The 18,539-nt window shown below is 42.9% G+C and overlaps 1 protein-coding gene across 4 annotated transcripts in view; it reads left to right on the top strand.

Moving 5' to 3' along the window:
* The first annotated feature begins 12,656 nt into the window (after window positions 1-12,656).
* runx3 (RUNX family transcription factor 3) overlaps window positions 12,657-18,539 on the top strand; it is a 49,398-nt gene continuing 43,515 nt past the window's right edge. Inside the window, exons 1-2 of one of the 4 annotated variants that reach the window (XM_056392931.1) lie at window positions 12,657-12,903; window positions 13,240-13,350. In XM_056392931.1, the coding sequence (XP_056248906.1) occupies window positions 13,293-13,350 (58 nt within the window). In that variant the 5' untranslated portion in view covers window positions 12,657-12,903; window positions 13,240-13,292. Of the gene's footprint in view, window positions 12,904-13,071; window positions 13,351-18,539 lie in introns of all 4 variants that reach the window. The other 3 variants (XM_056392930.1, XM_056392926.1, XM_056392927.1) reach the window with 3 other exon arrangements.

The following is an 18,539-nucleotide window of genomic DNA, read 5'->3' as shown; positions in this document are numbered from 1 at the left end:
ACAGTATGTAAACTCTAACAGCATCTTCTGTGAGAAACAGCGGTTCACACACTGCTAGTGATGCAACAGGCCAAGTCATTTCCATACGCACATGAATCACAACAGTGTCTGCTCACAGAGATATCAGGTGACGTTGAAGTGGAAAAGTGTGTATGTGTGTGGGGGTTTGCAAAATGGTTAGTAATGTAGTAATGGTAGAAATGTTTTTTAACTGAAAGGAAAATATAATTTTCCAATCAACCAATGAACAACTGCATGAGATCAAATCAGGACTTTGACAATGGCTAAATCTATGTATTTAATGTGTATGTGTACAGGTTTAAGGACTTCATCACTGTGACTCAGATAGTCAGCAGTGGTTTGTGTGTGGGTGAAGCTGAAGCCTTTAGCTGTGCTGAGATGACTCAACTTAGCAGAACCTAGCCAAGAGTTCTGGGTAAAGAGGTTTGGCTAACCAACACCGTGAGAATGTGGCAACTTATGTCCTGTTCTGTGGCAACATCAGCCTCGTTCTTAGTCTCTCTGTATGCAGAGGTGTTAGACTGATTTACAAAGTATTCATGAATATGCAAAATTCTTTTTTGAAGAAAAATGTGCCTTGCATTAAATCAAAAGATTTGGGTGAGATATAATTAGATGGGTGTGGTAGTGCATCACTCATCAGCCTAAATTTACCAAAGGACCAAAAAAGAAAGAAAAGAAAAGGTAATTCAAATCCCAGGCAGAGCCACTCATCAGACACATGTGACTCAAAATCACTCCCAATTAGTCAAATCAATATTCTATACCAAAGTGAGTTTTACCACATTGTAAAAGCAGCTCTTAACAGAGCATCTCAGTTTTGGTTAGCCAAGCTTTACCATATCAGACCAATGTCATGTGCCCACAGACCTGCGCTGCTGCTTTCAAGTGTATAGGCCACAGTCATATTCACCTCGGGCATCATGTGATGCTGTGCCACCATGGGTCCTGAGCCAAGGCTGCGGGAATGGCAGAACGCTATCTACTCCCACTCCAACCATTGTTTCCCTTTGTAGTGAGCCCGCAACAAGATACTCATGTGGGCTGGAGCGGGGCCTTTGATAAAGCCAATGCCTCCATATCCTCTGATCTATCAGCTGCTGACTCTAAAACTGCCTGCTGATACAGTACAGTTACAATTGGAAATGACAAACACTGGTTCACTGTGGAGACTGCAGACAGAAAACGAAACAGATGATGCCGTGTTGTGTCTGCAGCGTGTACTGTTGCATCTGACACATTCACAATTCAAACATGCATTAGAAAAATTGATGAATAAAGGCTCACATTAATGAAATTGCAAACACAAACAGACTGCACCAAACTCTCATGCACTCAAGTAGCACTCGCTACAGCGGAAACCCCCCCCCCCCCCTCATCACGGAACACTGAACGATATAGAATAGAATTTACATTCACGTTATATTCTCACACAAGCACACACACATAGAAATACACAAAAAAAGAGACAGTTCCTTCTCGGTTGTCTGCACAGCAAGCAAGCCACCAACCACAACCACAAAGCCCCAGTATGTCAGCAAGCACCTGGCTATACACCCGCTCCCAGACAGACAGTAGACACACACACACACGCAAAAATCTGCACATGAGGAGCAAAAGATGCACACTTTGGCTTTTCTTAAGTCTTCTAAGGAAGAAGATGAAAAAAGCACCTGCTCTGCCATATGATATATATAGGTGGAAGAATGCATGGATTACAGTAGGAGTCACATAGCTTATGTGTCAGTGTGTGTGTGTGTGTGTGTGTGTGTGTGTGTGTGTGTTTGTGTGTGTGTGTGTGTGTACGTGCGTGTGTACGTGTTTGTGTGTGTTACAGATAAACCCAACAGCCTCTAGACCTATTTTCAGCGATGAGCGTGGGAAACGACATCAGAAGTGTTGTCTTCAAAACTGAGAGATCGTACTAAAGTACTAGCATGTGCTACATGAACGTGAAACACAAACATAAATACGCTACATATACATCTCTTTTACATCTTATTCTATATATGTATATTTATATGTCGACTGAATATCTACCAGAAATGTACATATATTTACATATATCTACTTTATATCACCTATTATTATTTAGAGGATGCATTGGTGTATGCATACACTGAGTGAGCGTAGTGCCACACATAAGATAAGAGACTGGCATGCAGAGGCGTTTACAAACACAAACTAGACACAAGCTAGTCTTGATGGATGGTTAGATAGATTCAGTAGATACAGTGGAAATGCTTGCCTGTGTTGAGATAATGACTCAAACACACACACACACGCACACACACATGCTTGGATCAGTGATCTCTACACACGTCATCCATCACAAAATTCATCTGGACTTGACTCAACACTGTGATACTGTATCTTCATAATGCTCCTCTATAGTTTATATTCAAGGTGTTTAAAGTGTTAAAACCACACAGACAACTTTCTCATTTCCGTGTCGGTCTGCACCAGTTCGGCTCTGAAACACAACAGATGAGGCAACATCATTATCTAATAACAAAGTGGATTCGTCTGTCTGACAACTATACGGTTTGTTTTTTTATTTTGTGGGGGTGTGTGTGTGTGTGTGTGTTTGTGTGCGCAATTATAACAAAGTGCGTACCATTACATGTAATCCAAAGCTACAGCTTCAACAGTAAAATATGTTTTTTAGTTGTCCAGTAAACTCTAGTAAGAAATAGCGTCACTGCCAATTCACTAGTAATTTAGAGAAATGTATCTGTTCCTGAGTTAAAAACAATGTCAAAGAAGAAACCACATCCCCCACCAAGGTTCATTTGGAGAGCCCATTCTGTAGTGAGTACTGCCTGTGAGCGTCAATCATTTTTTTGTATTTTTATTTATTTATATTTTTTTCGTTTTTTAGTTTTAATGGATAAATGTGGCAACATGAAATATTTTTGTTATTGTCAAGAAATCCCATCAAAAGACCAAAACCAACAATGAATCACAAAACATGTATTTACATTTTTTTAAAGGGTAGTTTAAAAAAAAAAAAAAATTAGGATTCAAAAAGTGGCGGCCATCTTATATTTGAGGACTAAACTATTAAATGTTCAATATTCTTGTTGAACAGAGAGTGCCTGTCTAAATGACGTTCTGCAGAGGGTGTTGCATTCTGGGTTGTTTGCCGGTTTAAACTTGCTAGGAGAGCGAGTGTTTTTCAAGACCACTTATAGTGAGTCTTTCACAGTTAGTCAGCCCTGAAAGTGTTTTGTTAGCCGAGTGTAATCTGCCAGTTTCTGAAGGCTGGTGAAACGTGTTTTGCCGCCATGAAGGAAATAAATTCATGATGACTAAAAACAAGTTCATGGCGTCTCCCGACATCTTTACTGCAGAAACAGACCAGCGAGAAAATCTATCAAACGGCCACGAATTACACCTGTGATGGATGATGAGACTGAGTGACTGCTTCAACAGTCAGAAAGGAGAGAGTTTGAGTCTGTGACTAATCGATAACATACACAAATGTAGGTTTCATGTATTAACATATCTCATGTTTTTATATATGTGAGAGAAAAGGCTTCAATGATGAGGACTCTCTTCTCCTTAGATTACCTCAGGGAAACTTTCCCAACAGGACACGTGTCAAAGTGTTTGTCTCAGACACAGCTGTTGGATGAGAGGAAGTCAAGGGCGACCTATATTCTGGCCAATAAGGTTATTTCCCAAAACATCTGGGCACTGAAGTTTATAGGTAAATTTACTCCGACAGGAGTAAATAATGAATTAGTTTGGGACTATTTTCAGCTGTGGATTTACTGCGAATTTACAGCAGCAGGGCGGTGTGTGTGGGATTTATTTAAAATCAATTATGAAGGAACATGCCACCCAGTGCAATGCTGTGGGTTCCTGATATGTTTAATAGTATTGCAATGAAGCTCAACACACAGAAGAATACGATATATCAGGAAAAATAAAGAATATAACAAACTTCATCACCGGAGCCTTTATACTATGGGTCTCTCTGTTGTGTCTGTGGCAACAGAGGTGGTGGAAATTACCATAGTCCAAAAAAGTTTTTTTTATCAGACGTCTTCACGCTGAAAGTCAGGAATACAGTAAGAGACATTTCTTGGCAATGTAAAGGGGGAAGTTTGTGACGTTTAAGGAGCATGGTGGGACATTTCATGTAAATCACCACCATTGTGTAGTGGTGGTTTTGAATGTATGATGCAATCACGTTTTATAAATAACTATTCTTGTTCTTCTTCTAGTACCATTAACATTTCTGAATGTTTGCCCTGCAGTGAATTGGGCCCAGAGTTATTAGTGCATTTCCTCCTGTAAATAATACCACTCTTTACAAATGTCACTTCCATATCAAACCTCAGTCTGAGTAGGAGATTCATTACAGGCGGTCTCAAGGTGCTCTTTGACACTAAAGCTACTATGCAGCATACAGGTCTTTAGACTGGGGGAGAGTGGTGTGAGGGGCTGAGTGAAGCAGTACACCTACTCTGCTGGTCTGCACCCTTGAGCCCCACCAGTCATCCAGCCTGCCAGCCAGGGGGCCTGGGATGCATTAGACGCCAGGGGAGAGGCTGCCCTGAGTGGCCTTCATTAGGACCCCCCCACCTATCCACCCACACACACACACACACACACACACACACACACACACACACACACACACACACACACACACACACACACACACACACACACATACACTCTCCTTCCACAAAGGAAACACTGTATGTCTCCCTCAGAATAAAAGCCAGCCCTGGATCATAGATCAGACATGTGTAGCGCCTGCTGAGCCTGGTTTTTGACTAGTGAGGAGGGCCCGCCAGAGCTGAGGGATTCAGCTACACACACACACACACACACATACACGGAGTCAGCGCAGGCATGCGTAGCAATGGATGACAAAGAGCAATGAGCTCTGATATTAAAGAGCACAGAGGATGAACGGGGAGGCCGAGAGAGACAGGGAGACTATAAAGTGTGTGTGTGTGTGTGTGTGTGTGTGTGTGTGTGTGTGTGTGTGTGTGTGGGGAGTCGAGACAGTGTAAGGAGCCGTCAAGAGTGCCCTGTGTCACCATCACCTCATAAAGCATCCTAATGGACGTCGCTCCTATTTGTCAAAGAGAGAGACAAATGAAAGAGAGGCAACGCGAGGGAGGGGAGAAAGAGAAAGTGAGAACGACATGTTGGAGAAAAATGGTGTGCGCTATTATGTTACTGGCTTTCAAAAGACTATAAAAGGCTTATGCACATATGCCTACATTTACAGTTACACGGACACACACAGACACAAGCACACACACAAACACATTGGATTTCCCGAGCCCCCTTCCCTCATTCTAGGTCAGTAAAACCCACCGAGAAATGTGAAATGTGTGGGCTGTCATATGAAAGCAGGTCGCCGCTACACACACACACACACACACACACACACACACACACACCACACACACACCACACACACACACACACACACACACACACACACAGAAACTCAGGGGCAGAGTGATGCGAGGTGTATGGTTTTGATGCTGGCCACTACACTTTGACTCTTTCAGACAAACATGCTCCATGTGCAGTTATAACACTCTGATAATGAAGTTGATAAATATATTATTTATGCATAAATTAACTTGTTTACTTCACATAATGCATATACATTTTCATCTTGCCAAATCTAAAGGTTTCACTATAATAGTCACTATAATGTGCAAGCTTTTTTTTTAATACGACAAACATCACAAGTAGACCGAGTTATAACGGCTGTATGACCTTAAATAGATGCACATGAGAGTGATGATTAAAAATACATTTAAAAAAAAATAAAAAATCATCACATTAAATTAAAAGATGATTAATTATGCTGATTAAGTCTTGGGCGTAAAGCTTCATGTGAACCTCTTTGCCACAACAGAAAATTTCTCATGCTGTCTTTTCAAGAATAACTGGAAAATATAAATAAAATAAATATTCATGGTAATTTGTTTTTAGTTTCAAATGAGAGCAAATAATAAACCGCACCACTAAAACCAGCTGTATTTAGTAGTCTCTCACACAGAGTCATGTGTCAATATGCTGCAAACTCTCACGTTATTTCTCACATGCTGGAACTGAAATCTAAAAAGCTGCAGCCACTGTGGTTTTACAAATTAATGCTTCACATACAAAACATATGATCAGCTTAGACAACCCAATACATTTGTTATTGACTAAACCGCCCCACAGTATGTTAAATAGTTCAAATTTGATTTGATCCACATTGACTAGCTACAATAATAAAATACTGCTTAGACATAAATGCATCAGTAACAACAATTACATTTTATTAGGCTACTTATAATAATTTAATGAAATTAGAAATCCTGCCTGCACAATGAAAACTTTTGTTTTGATACACTGAGTACATGTTGTTGATATAATCTCTGTATTGCACTGTATGTTAATGCAATTTTTAGTAAATAATCTAAATATATCTCACAACTGTAACTAGGCAACTGATCACTGCACATACAGTACACTTCTCACTGTGTCACTGTAATAAAGCTCTTTACATGCACCCTGGACATGTTTCCTTTGAACTTTTCCACAAGAACTTGTTGGACTGAAGTGGCTGTTTCATGCAGCAATGCAGCGACACACTCACACGCACACGGCGCCTCAGTAAACCACTGTGCATCTGCTATAGAGGAACATCCTGCCCCACACAAACTAGCATATTTGCAAGCTTGTCTGTCACATCCAAAACCCATGTCTGGACCACAGGAAATGTGTATGCACACACATAGACGCAAACACATGCATGAATGCACGCACAGGTAATAAAACATTGTGAGAGTGACACTCAGAGATTCCAACTGTATTGAAACTCTCAGCTATGCAGAGGATATGCATTTTCCATTTGAGTTTCATTTCAGCGGCAAGATTAAATAGTGCAAAGAAAAGGAAAAAATACGTTGCAACGCTGCAGCATTCCACCTGTGTTAGCTCAGAAGATCCTGGTGATGCACTGAGGTCAATGGGATCAGTTGGGTTTGTGGCAAGACCATGGTCTGCTCTATTCTGGTCTGGCTGGGGCTGAGCTGTGTGTGTGCTGAGCGTTGGGGCATTTGGGGTAACTGAGGTCTCGGGTTTACGGGTGCTTTTATATGAAGCTGCAGCACTTCACCCTCCAGCTGCTCTGTTGCCATGATGTGGTGCTTCTGCGTACCTCAAAGCCGAGTGTAAATTCACCACTCTGGTGAAGACAAGTGGTTCACAAAACACACAATGTGATAAGCATTGTGAACCAGAACATGATAAAATGTGAAGGAGCTCAGTGGAGTGCTCAGTTTGTTTTATTGCTCATCGTCTTAAATGGATTTAAAGTAAAACAGCCTCTGAATATGATCAACATTTGACAGTCAACAGTCACTTATGTTGTTTCTTATCACCAGCACTTGATAGCAGCATTATGTTATATCTAAAAACCAGATACAGGGATGTGGATGGAGGGTAAGTCCCACAGCTACTCAGTGGATCCAAGAGTCAATTTGACACCAAATTACAGAAATACCGTTCTAAAAACAGACGCACATTTCCTCTGTCTAATCTAAGAATAACTACATATGCTGTGTATGATGCTTTACTTATGTTTAAAGGAATTATAGCCCACATTTATAAATAAATATAGTGTCTATTAGGTTTGCTTGTAGTAAAGAGAAGGACTTAGATACAGGGGATATAATTGCAACTCAATTGTCCCTTAAAATTATTCAGTTGAAACAACTTTTATTTTTATATTTTTGCACCTGTTTTCTCAGCTTCAGTTACGTCACCCTGACACAACTAAATGGGATCAAACTGTAAAAAATCATTCAAACTTTTACAGCAATAGCTCATAGATGAAGCTAATGTAGCACATGATAAAAGCAGGTATAGAAAGCTTCTTCTCTTTTAACAGGCATGACAGGAACTTACTTCATATGCACCACTGTTATGTACATAGAGAGGAGTATATCCATTTTTCAGCTAAAACTACATTTCTGTAAAATAGAAATTCTTTAAAAAAAAAGCACAGATTGCAACTTCAAACTCCCCTTGTTCCTCTTTGAATATTTAAATCATTATGAATGAGGACTGATCGGTTGACTGATGTGACGTGATTGTGATAATAAAATGTATTTATTTTGTACTGTAACTTCCCCAGGTACACAGAAGGAACTGTTTGACAGCCATAAATTGTCGGATTAGCTTAAACAGCTCGTTGCCAGTGGTCATGAGGGTTTTGAATCGACCTGCTGTGAAGGAAGCTGGATGCAGGGTCTTTGTGTTGGCACAGTTTCTGAGCAACAGGAAGAGCTTGAGTGAGGGGGGTGGGGGGGGGGTTACTACCTGTACACATGGTGAATTCCTCTGCAGCAGGTGCCACAGGTACAAAGCTGCACTGAAAGAACACAGCTACATCGCTCACCTAGCAAACGTAATGATGTTGTGCATTTACTCATGATCTTCAATCTCATCTGTCCGCACACAGCTTATCTTTACGATCATCGCTCCTGAAAGTGATCCCATGCCGTGTCGACTTTCTCCATAAATATCCGCGCAGCAGCGACAGTGCTCTCCTACTGTTACGGCCCATCGCAGCCTCTCTGTTGTGTCTCTGTTGTCTTAGTCCAGCCACAGGTTACTGTATACATGTAGCGCTTCTCAGGAACTGTGGGATACGGTCGGCTCAGTGTGTGGCGACATGGCGCCCCCACTCCCCTCCTCTCTGTGTGGTTACCAGAGTCTCCATGTCTGCTGGAGCCAATAAATAAATAATGGGCCCAGTGATCACTTCCAACTGTGATACTGCACGCTAAAACCACTGCATCTGGGAGTGCCTCGTTTACAATGACAACAACAACACAGACGCACACATGTAGACACACACACACACACACACACACACACACACACACACACACACACACACACAGATTAATGCTGAGCTGGTCACAGCGAACTAATTTCTCATACAGCTGCAACTTTCTAAGAACTCTGATCTCTTTAGAATAACACAATCGACTGTTAGGCTGCTGTTTATTTCAAATTTGACCAGTTGGGAATTTTTACTTTTTTGTTTCTTACACCGTCTCGTGCCTCTTTCCTCTTTGGAGGTCCCAGTGATTTGAAAAATACTTTAACTTAGCTTGAGAACTTGCAGAAGGACTCACTCTTCTTGTATCAATGTGAGCTATGGATGAAAACTGCCATGTAGAGTGGGTGAGGACTTTGTACATCAAATCTGTGCATGTGTTAAAAATAGACTATGGGTATGCTGCACTGAAAGTGGACAGGAATATCAGTCAATGGAATGAGCAGTGTAATATAATTAGAAGGAAATGGCCAGGATGAGGTGTGAGTGAACAGCCAGCACGTTGGACCTGTGCACTCGGCCCTAAAACGGGCTCCCATGGCCGATCCTAGAGGCAGGCAGGACCATGGTGTTTGATGCAATGACGGCCACTTCATTATAAAGGCCTCCTCAAGTCCCACGCTGCATTCCACGTTTATGGGGAACATATGGGGAAGCCTGCAATTTTTAGACCACAAAATAAGCCCCTTTGCAGCTGGACGCACGACCGCACTGGGTCCTTTTTGCCTCGCGAGCCACACCCGAGAGGCGTAGGACCACTGACAGTGATTAAACCACCACAGTTTTCTCAGCAAAACAGGAGTTATATTAAGCTTAAATACAGGGGCTTGATAAACAAGGCCTGGGCAGGGGAAAAAAAGAATTGAGTGAAAGATGGCCACAATGATCCTCAGACTATTTTCCCCTCACGGTCATGGGCAGTGCAAAGCCATGAGATAGATTTCAAAACATGAAGCAGATGTTTACCTAGACAAAGAAGAAAAAACAGAGCGGACTGAGGACTAAGGGAAAGGCCTTGACTCCAGAGCTTTCTTCAAATGTCAGTTTGGACTGCACTACAATAGAGCCAATTCCCGCTCTTGCACAATGCTGTGGGATGGTCCTATATTTGTTTTGCTTTTCTCTATTCCTCATTGAAAATCCAGATGCAATGTCTTTCTTTCCACAAGTGGACAAAAATAAGGAAATTGACAATAATCTGAAACAGTCCCCCCTTGTGAAAACAACTAGAGGAAAAATATATTTCTCACTTAAATGAAATCTGAAAAACAAAACAACATGAATTATTACCAGCAACAGGTCTCACTTGCACAAATACATGCACGTAAAATGATTATAAACTGAAACAACCACAAACCCCTGCGCTACGAAACCAGTACTCTGCACTCCCGAGCATCCCCTCTTCTAAACAAACACAGATGAGACCAGAACTCTGCAGAGACCCTCCACCTCAAATGTACCAGACCTGAGGAGAGGCACAAAAAACAAAGCTGCAGATGTTTACAGCTTCCAGATTCTTTTCTTAAGCTAAAGAATCTAAAGAATAATTCAACACAAAGGTTCAGCCATCATGTGTTTGGCCTTGCAGAGAGGAGGGTTTCCCTGTGGGCCTGTGTGACAGCAGTACCTCACGTTCAGCAGAGACACACACAACTGTAATCTGTCCCCGGCCTGGCAGGCCAGGGCCGAGGCCATGTCGGGAGGCAGCAGAGGTGTTAGAAGAGGAAGCCTTGCTGTGTGTGAGGTTAAGTCAGAGGCCCGTAGTGGCCGTGTGGACGGACTGATAAAAGCCCTGGGGCCGCGGCTGTGGCCTCAGCATTCGGCCACACTTGCCGACACGCCGTGTCATTTAGCCCGCGCTGCCGCCTAACTCAACGGCAACTGCTCATTTACAGGGCAGTGCGGGCTACCAGGAAGAGCGGCAAGCTCTCTCTCTCTCTCTCTCCCTCACACACACACACACACACACACACACACACACACACACACACACACACACACACACACTCAGTACATGGTACTGTATATACACATACAAACACATCCTGTGGTCCATGCAGTAGTTTTGTCCAGCAATTAGCAGAGGACAACGTGGGCTGACATTCATACACAAAACAGTGTGAAACAGAAACAGAACAGAAACATTCATGCAGCTACACACAATCTCACACCCAGACAGGTTTTCAAGGAAAGCAACTGGGTCACATGAATGACCAGACGGTGGTTTGGGTCTGTTGTCCCACGGCCAGACATGGTCAGTGTGTCACTGACAGACAGGAGAAAGGAGAGAGGAAGTGTGGATACCACAGGTTCACAAATGCCAATGATTTGTGCTCTCTCTCACACTCTCTCACACACACACAGACACACACACACACACAGACACACACACACACACACACACACACACACACACACACACACAGACACAGAGACACACACACACACACACACACACACACACACACACACGTAGAACTGCAAGATTGTCAGGTTAACAGTACAACAGCAAACAGCTAGTCTTTCTCTGTGACTGCATGTTTGTCTCTCTGCTCGTCACTTTGCTGTTTGAATCTGAGGCAATATGAATCATTTCCTGTTTTTCACATAACTGCAGAAGAAACTTTTAAATAAACAGCATAAAAAACTGTAGAAATAGAAAAGATGATATTGGTCTCAAATCACATCTCAGGCTGATACTGTACAAATAGTACAAGTAGCCACATCAGTGAAAACTTTTCCGTTTTTAAATTCAACCTAGAAAATGAAAAAGTGTGAAAACCACAATCAGGTTAAATCGCTTTGCACTCTAAGAGGGGGAAAGACACTACACCACGCAACGAGCCCGCAAATACTTTTTTTTTCTTAGTGCAAAAGGAAGCTCAGGTAGAAAAAATTGATCAGAAACACATAGTAAAGGTAAATGTTTAAATGTTTTCTCAAGCATAGCAAAGTGAACCTGAACTGAAGTATATGCATTAGGTGTGTTCATGCTCGAGTGAGCTAAAATCTGAAGAAAAAAAAAGACAGACAACAAAAAAGAGAGAAACACTGAGTAGGAGATTGAAGATGAAAGATCAGAGTGAAGAGAGGACACAAGCAGAGCAGAGAAACTGGCAGCGCTGCTTCTAATAAGACTAAGATTATGATACTATCAAGTGGTAAGTGAGGGTGGAGGTTTTGCAGGCCCAAAACCACTGGTTCTTACAAACACAGATGTGATGTGAGTCAGACAAACATAAAACTAGCACAGGACATACATACACAGTCAAAAATAACACCCTCAGTGTTGTTCGTCAGTCAGACACAACACTTTCCTGTCTCCCAGCAGTGGCAAAGCCACAGCTATCTTTCATTTCTCTCTCTCTTCACCTCATTCGCTCGTGTCTCTTTCTCTCCTCCGTGTTTGCATTTGGACTTAATACATTTTAATGCCTCTCCAGTCCTTCTACAGCGGTTTCAGTGCTCTCTGTAAACCTCAGTGAGCCACAGTGGCGCAGGCCGCTGCCCGGTTTGAACTCAAAAGAAAATAGAATGTTTCCAAAACTTGGACGACCAATGAAAAGTGAGAGTGAAGACGGCGAGTCAGAGGAGGAGAAGCATGGAAAGTAAAAAACCAAAGCGGTGAAACCAGAGAAAAAGCAAAGACGATAGGAGAAGAGGGGAGGGAGGGTGTGAAGGTGGGAGGGAGAGGCCCGGTGACCTCACGTGACATGTGACGTGGGCTCCACCACTCACAGAGGGGAGTGTGTGTGTCTCTCTGTGGAGGATGGCGAGGAGGATGCAGATGTGGCTTTTAGCCTTTTACTAGCGCTGATGCTCCAGTCTGGCCACCACCATCGTCAGAGATAAAGAAAGACAGACCACGCTATCAAGCTAGCTGGCTAACCTCAGACCCTCAGCCCGCTGCGTGACAGAGGACCACAAACCCAGCCCTCCACACCAGCCTGCTTCCACCACCCGGGCTCTGTTAGGTGGGCCCCCTCTCATCTCCAGCCCTGGTGAGTCCACCTCAACACCTGGAGACACAAATTATCTCTTTGTAAACTGCTTCTCTCTCAACTCTTTCTGCTTTTTCTTCTCTTTCTCCCTCTGACCCTTCTCTCTCCTCTCCTCTCTCAAACGTCTTCTGGTGCTGCTGCTAACACATGCTGCTGCTCTCTCTGCAGGCTTGTGGCTTGAGATTCCTGCGGTAGTCACAAACCCTAGATTCTTGGTTGCAACGGGCTCAGAGCTCCAGGAGTTTTGTCTTCTCGTGCTCTCCTTCCTTTGCTCTCTTCTCTCCCTCGCTCTCTTTGGTCTCTGCGTCTCAAATCCACCTTTCTGCCTCTGCAAAGGTCGGTGGAGATCGACGGCAGTGAGGGCTCCACACCGCTCTGGCTTCCCTGTCATGGCATCCAACAGCATCTTTGACTCCTTCTCCAACTACAGCAGCAGTCTGCTCAGAGGTGAGTGCTGATCCTCCCTTCACTCCCCCCATTTACACTCCACTCCCCCCCCCCCCCCCCCCCCCTCCCACCACCACCACCACCACCATCCCACTTTCTGTCCAGTTGTTTTCAAGGTGCTGATTTGTCAGTTTGACAACTTGTTTCTTTTTGACAAAGAAAACAAACGTGAGCTCTGGGTGCTTCTTGTAGTGTGTGAATGCATTTATCTCTCTGTCCGCACACACACTCAGACGTGTGCTGAGGGAGGTTTACAAAGGATCTGATTTGCACGGGAGCCCTCATCTAGTTGACTGATATGGCCCTTAAAGGCCTCTGCCTCTCCGCTCCTGTAGGCTTGATGGAGTGGCGCCATAATGGGATTCTCACCACAGACATTCATTATCAAGTGAAACTCGGCGCTCTCTCTGTGAGAATACGAGCTCGATGCTCCATGTGACTGGGCCCTTTACTGGAACATGGCAATACAATAAAAGAGCAAAGAAAAAAAAAAAAAACATATTAGGCTCTCTCACTCTGCTTTACTTCCAGGAGGTACTTTTGGTCTGTGTGGTGAGGTGAGTGCACTATACTTGGAGACGCTAAACGCTAGCCTCAATGAAGAAGCCATTTGTTGCCATGGTTATTCCAATCAGTCGGCTTTTACTTGCAATAGTGAAGCTCTTGAGTGAACGAGAAGCGGAGGAAGGTTGAAAGTTTTACCTGATTTTAAATTGAATACTTGTGTGTTTATTCCTGTAAGTGATGAGAAACACAAACACAGAGTGGTCGGTCTTCACAGAGCAGCTGTTAATCTGATGGACTCAGTTGTTCCCACTGTTTCTCACATAACCACTGAGACAGCCACCGACAGGCAGCAGAAAAAAAAAAAAAAAAAAAAACGAGCTCTCCTTCCCAATTAAGGCCTCGTTGCAGTGTTAATTAGAGACAGCCACAGGAGAAGCACTACCAGCTCCTAATTGTTTGCAGAGTATATCTTAAAATCTCTGGAGCCTCTCACACACACACACACACACACACACACACACAGACAGTCAGACACACACACACACACACACACACACACACACACACAGTCAGACACAGACAGTCAAACACACACAGTCAGTACATCTGTGTCTCACATGAGAACAGTCCTCTGATATCCTCAGTGGAACCGCAGTGACAGGGGATGATGTTCCAGTGTTCTCACAGCTTCTACAGACACCCAGGCATTTATAATTTCCTCCTGACAAGGCTCAGGCTTTTCCCTCCTTTTCTTCTTATAACCGCTGGATCTGCATCCCTTTATCTCCTCACTGTTTACAGATCAGAGTGTCACTGACTTCAGGTTTCATGCATGCCATCTATCAGGCTTTGGAGACATTTTAACCTCCAACGTAATGTGATTTTGGGTGCCTGATTTTGATTTTGAGCCCCACCAGAGCAGCGAGAGATGGGATGTGAGACAGTGGGTCAAGAGGGGAAAAGAGAGACAAGCATTTAAAGCTGTAATCATCCATTGGAAATCATTAGTGAATATGCAATATCCTTTTACAATTCATTCTGTCAGGAGACTGAAACCGAACTGCGAGAGAACAAAGGCCAAGAGTCATTAAATCCTCCAGTTCAATCTGAAAGCATTTCAAATCGGGACTACCTCATGTAAGCAAAATACCCCAGTGGTTAGTTTAACAACTTGCATTACACAGGAAAAGCAATTTGGCCAAGGTTCTCTTTTTTAGACTCAAATCAAACTGAAATTAAGAGGAACGGTTACAGAAAATCAAGGAGACTGTTAAATGTCTGGCTTCCCCAGCTCTGACTTTAATACTGTGCGACATGAAGCTTATGGAAATAACGTATTCATCTCTTCAGAAGTCAGGAAATACTGCTGTAAGCAACATCTCATTCATTTGAGACATCACACAAAAGGAAACAACGCTCAATAGGTTTTTGAATTCTTAACAAGAAATAAGATTTAGCGCTGACACATTGTATCTATATTTGTGCAATACAAAACACTATCAGTCAGTAGGTGTGATATCGGTACCTCTTATACATTTTCAGCCTCTCTCAAAGTGCAGACCGAGAACACATGTAAGCATGTGATGTGCAACATCAGATGCACTTCGCGTGAGAAGCGAGAGGACGCCTCACCTCAGAAACCTCAGTTCTGCGCTAAAGTTCAGGGAGACACACAGACACAAACACACACACACACACACACACGTAAAACATATGACACATGCACACCAAGTCACACAGAGAACAGACAGAGCAGCTGTCATTCTCATGGTGTCTATAACTCCGTTTACAGGACAAGAGAAGGCTAACTGTCTGACAGTTAGTTGTGTTGTTGTGAGAGATAGCGAGATGGAGAGTTTTGCATCGACGAGGCATTAATCTGATGTAGACTACTGCTGCTGCTGCACTTCACTGATAATAACCACAATGAGGCTACACCTGCTAACCTTCACACAGAAGCACTATTTAATCAGACAGATGCATTTCTGAGACACTTTTAAACTAAAAAAAAGAAAAAGGAAAAAAAAAGCAGCAAAAAAAAAAAAAAAAAAAGCACCGGACTTTCCCCCTGTGAAGCTGAGTTGTATAACCTTTACTGGGTTTTCCGATCCTGACATATTGGCAGTGTTTGCATCAGGTGGGGTACCTGGTTTATTGCAGCTGTGATTGGGGCTGTTTGGTGGGTCATATCCTTGGCTCGGTTTCTGTCACCGCATTTCCCTCCACTTGGAAGGGCCGCCATGTTGCCTGCAGGCTGTTTTATACTGGGGTCCGTTTTTTAGAGTGTTACGCTTTTGGGAGCCAGCTCCCTTTGTGGCAGAGAAAAAGGCCCCGGTTTATTAGGGTGGGAATGGTTTTATATGTTTGGCTTATTGCGCTGCATGAATGGAAGTGAGGGCTTGTGTGTGAGAAACGTGCCATGCCTCACCACAGTTGTAGCGAGGTTATTTTGGAGGATTCTGGGAGGTGGTCTGGTTTGTTCTACAAGTGTTGGGGAGGGAAAAGCCCTGAGAGACACATGCACAGTTTGAGAAAGAGACACTTTAAATGCATGCAGTGCTAAAATGAATTCACAGAGGATAAAACTCAAGACGAATTTTAAGCTCAATACCACTGACAAATAAAAAGGCGCTATACAGTAGCTCAAAAAAGAAAAAGACCATAAATTTAACAGAACACATGGCTGGCCTCTGGTGAATTTATTAATAACAAAGTCATATGGTGAAGATTTTTTTCCTCCTCTCTTAAATTAACATGCTTGATTGGATCCCATTCAAAATCCCGCTGAGTGTGAGGCCCCACAGTGACGCCAAAACATGAAGACTGGCTGAGCGGGCTGAAATCTGTAACCAGATATTAAGAGTTTCAATATTGTAAAGTGAAAGCAAATAATAGAAAACTTATGACAGCCACAGAGCGGCGAAATCCTGTCTCCAATTTAGCTGAGTATAATATCTATTTATAAAACTCTGAAGGCATATTGGATAGAAGAAACGCTCTGGACTTGATTAGGGCTGTAAACGTTTTTGGAGGTACTTATTTACTTTTTGGTCCGCCTCGCCGTTTTCACCGTCTGTCAACACGACTTTATGGGGAACACTTTCAGGGGTTGCCAGTAAAATGGCTTCCAGGTAGAGCATGCAGAGGGGCGTGCTGATTATGTGGTCGACTAATCCCAAACCTGCCTCCTCCCTTGTACACTTTGGGCTCAAACCACCGTGCTCGGCGTTGCGTTGGTCAAGGTTAAAGTCGTGCTAAGTGTAGTAGTAAATACAATTTTCTGGTGGTCGGCAAGCAACCACAGGGGCCAGATTCTTTTCAGCCAATCTGATAATATGGATTTATGCTGTAAAGGTTTCTCCGACTCGGGAAAAAAAAAAAGTGTCTTGAAAGGTTGAGCAACTTGTATCAACAAACATTCCTGGAGGGGGTTTCTGTAATTCTTCTGGAAAGTGAACTGGAGGTGCGTTGCCTCTGAAGCAGCATCCAGTGAGGAGCGAATGTGATCTGAGTCTGGGGTCCAGCCAAGCAGGGAAGAGGCAGGAAGAATACTCGGCCTTGGTGTCTCAGCGCCCTTTAACACGGTTCATCCAGAGTTAGCCTGCATTTTAAACTCTGTGATCTGATTGTGCATGGCAGCTGTGAGGGCATTGGACTCAGTGGATGCATGCTGAACACATTCACTGAGGTCATCCTCACATGAAAAGGAGTGAATACGTACTATAGTCTTACATGATTATTAAAGAGTGGTGGTTAAATAATAACTGGTATGGGAGACACAAATGTCCAGATAGTGATGTCAAAGGAATTTATAATGTCTGGAGCAGCTTCTTCAACTGACGTGAAGAAGAAATCGAAACAAGAACAAACTGCATGTAGGCAGGAAAATATGCAGACTTTGAAAATGTTTGCATAATTGGATAATGAGGTGGAAATGGTCACAACATAAAATTCTTTAGCTTGATTTTTAAAAAGTAATGCGCATACCGGATGAGGCTCTTCTATGTCTATGACTCATTTCTTAACGGTTCATTTGTTTCACTTACGAGCTGATAATATTTCATATAAACCCTTACGTTAAAATGATTAAACCCACATCACTGTTATTAGACTCTTCATGATCTCATCTGTCCTGCATGGTGGATGACTAAATTAAGGAAAAGCCTTTCTCGCAATTTTCTGTTTCTTAATTTTGTTTTAAACCTACGCCCTAAACCACAGGCCAGCCCCACAGCTTATTACATGGTAAGGCTGGGGTTGTAGAATAAACACAAGAATTATTTTAAGCTAATTTATGGATTATTAACCTAAATTTATGCAGCAATTACACTGGTATATGGAATTTGGTAGCAAAGCTGGAAATAAGATGAACAATTCAAAGTAAAACGTGAAATAAAACATTTGCTCCATCACAGGTTTGGTTTGTTTTCAGTGACTCCGACTACAATTAGAGAGAGCTGTGACCTGAGTTTGACTCAGATAAAGAAGACTTATTGTTTGGACCCCTCCCTGTATCGTTAAACAGATGTTGTCAACAACATCCTTTTCTGTTGCAGTGAGAAGGAAAAGCCAAAAATCTGTGTGTGACTAAGCATAACGTCGATTGCTGTGCACTTTTGTTTTTAACATTACAGTTGCATTCGAACCCACAAATTACTTTAATGGGCGGGCATGGGTCTGGT

This window comes from Seriola aureovittata, chromosome 13 (assembly GCF_021018895.1).
Source record: "Seriola aureovittata isolate HTS-2021-v1 ecotype China chromosome 13, ASM2101889v1, whole genome shotgun sequence".
NCBI classification, from domain to species: domain Eukaryota; kingdom Metazoa; phylum Chordata; class Actinopteri; order Carangiformes; family Carangidae; genus Seriola; species Seriola aureovittata.
The sequence above is the reverse complement of the archived record's forward strand: the minus strand, read 5'-3'. Positions and strand labels throughout refer to the sequence as shown.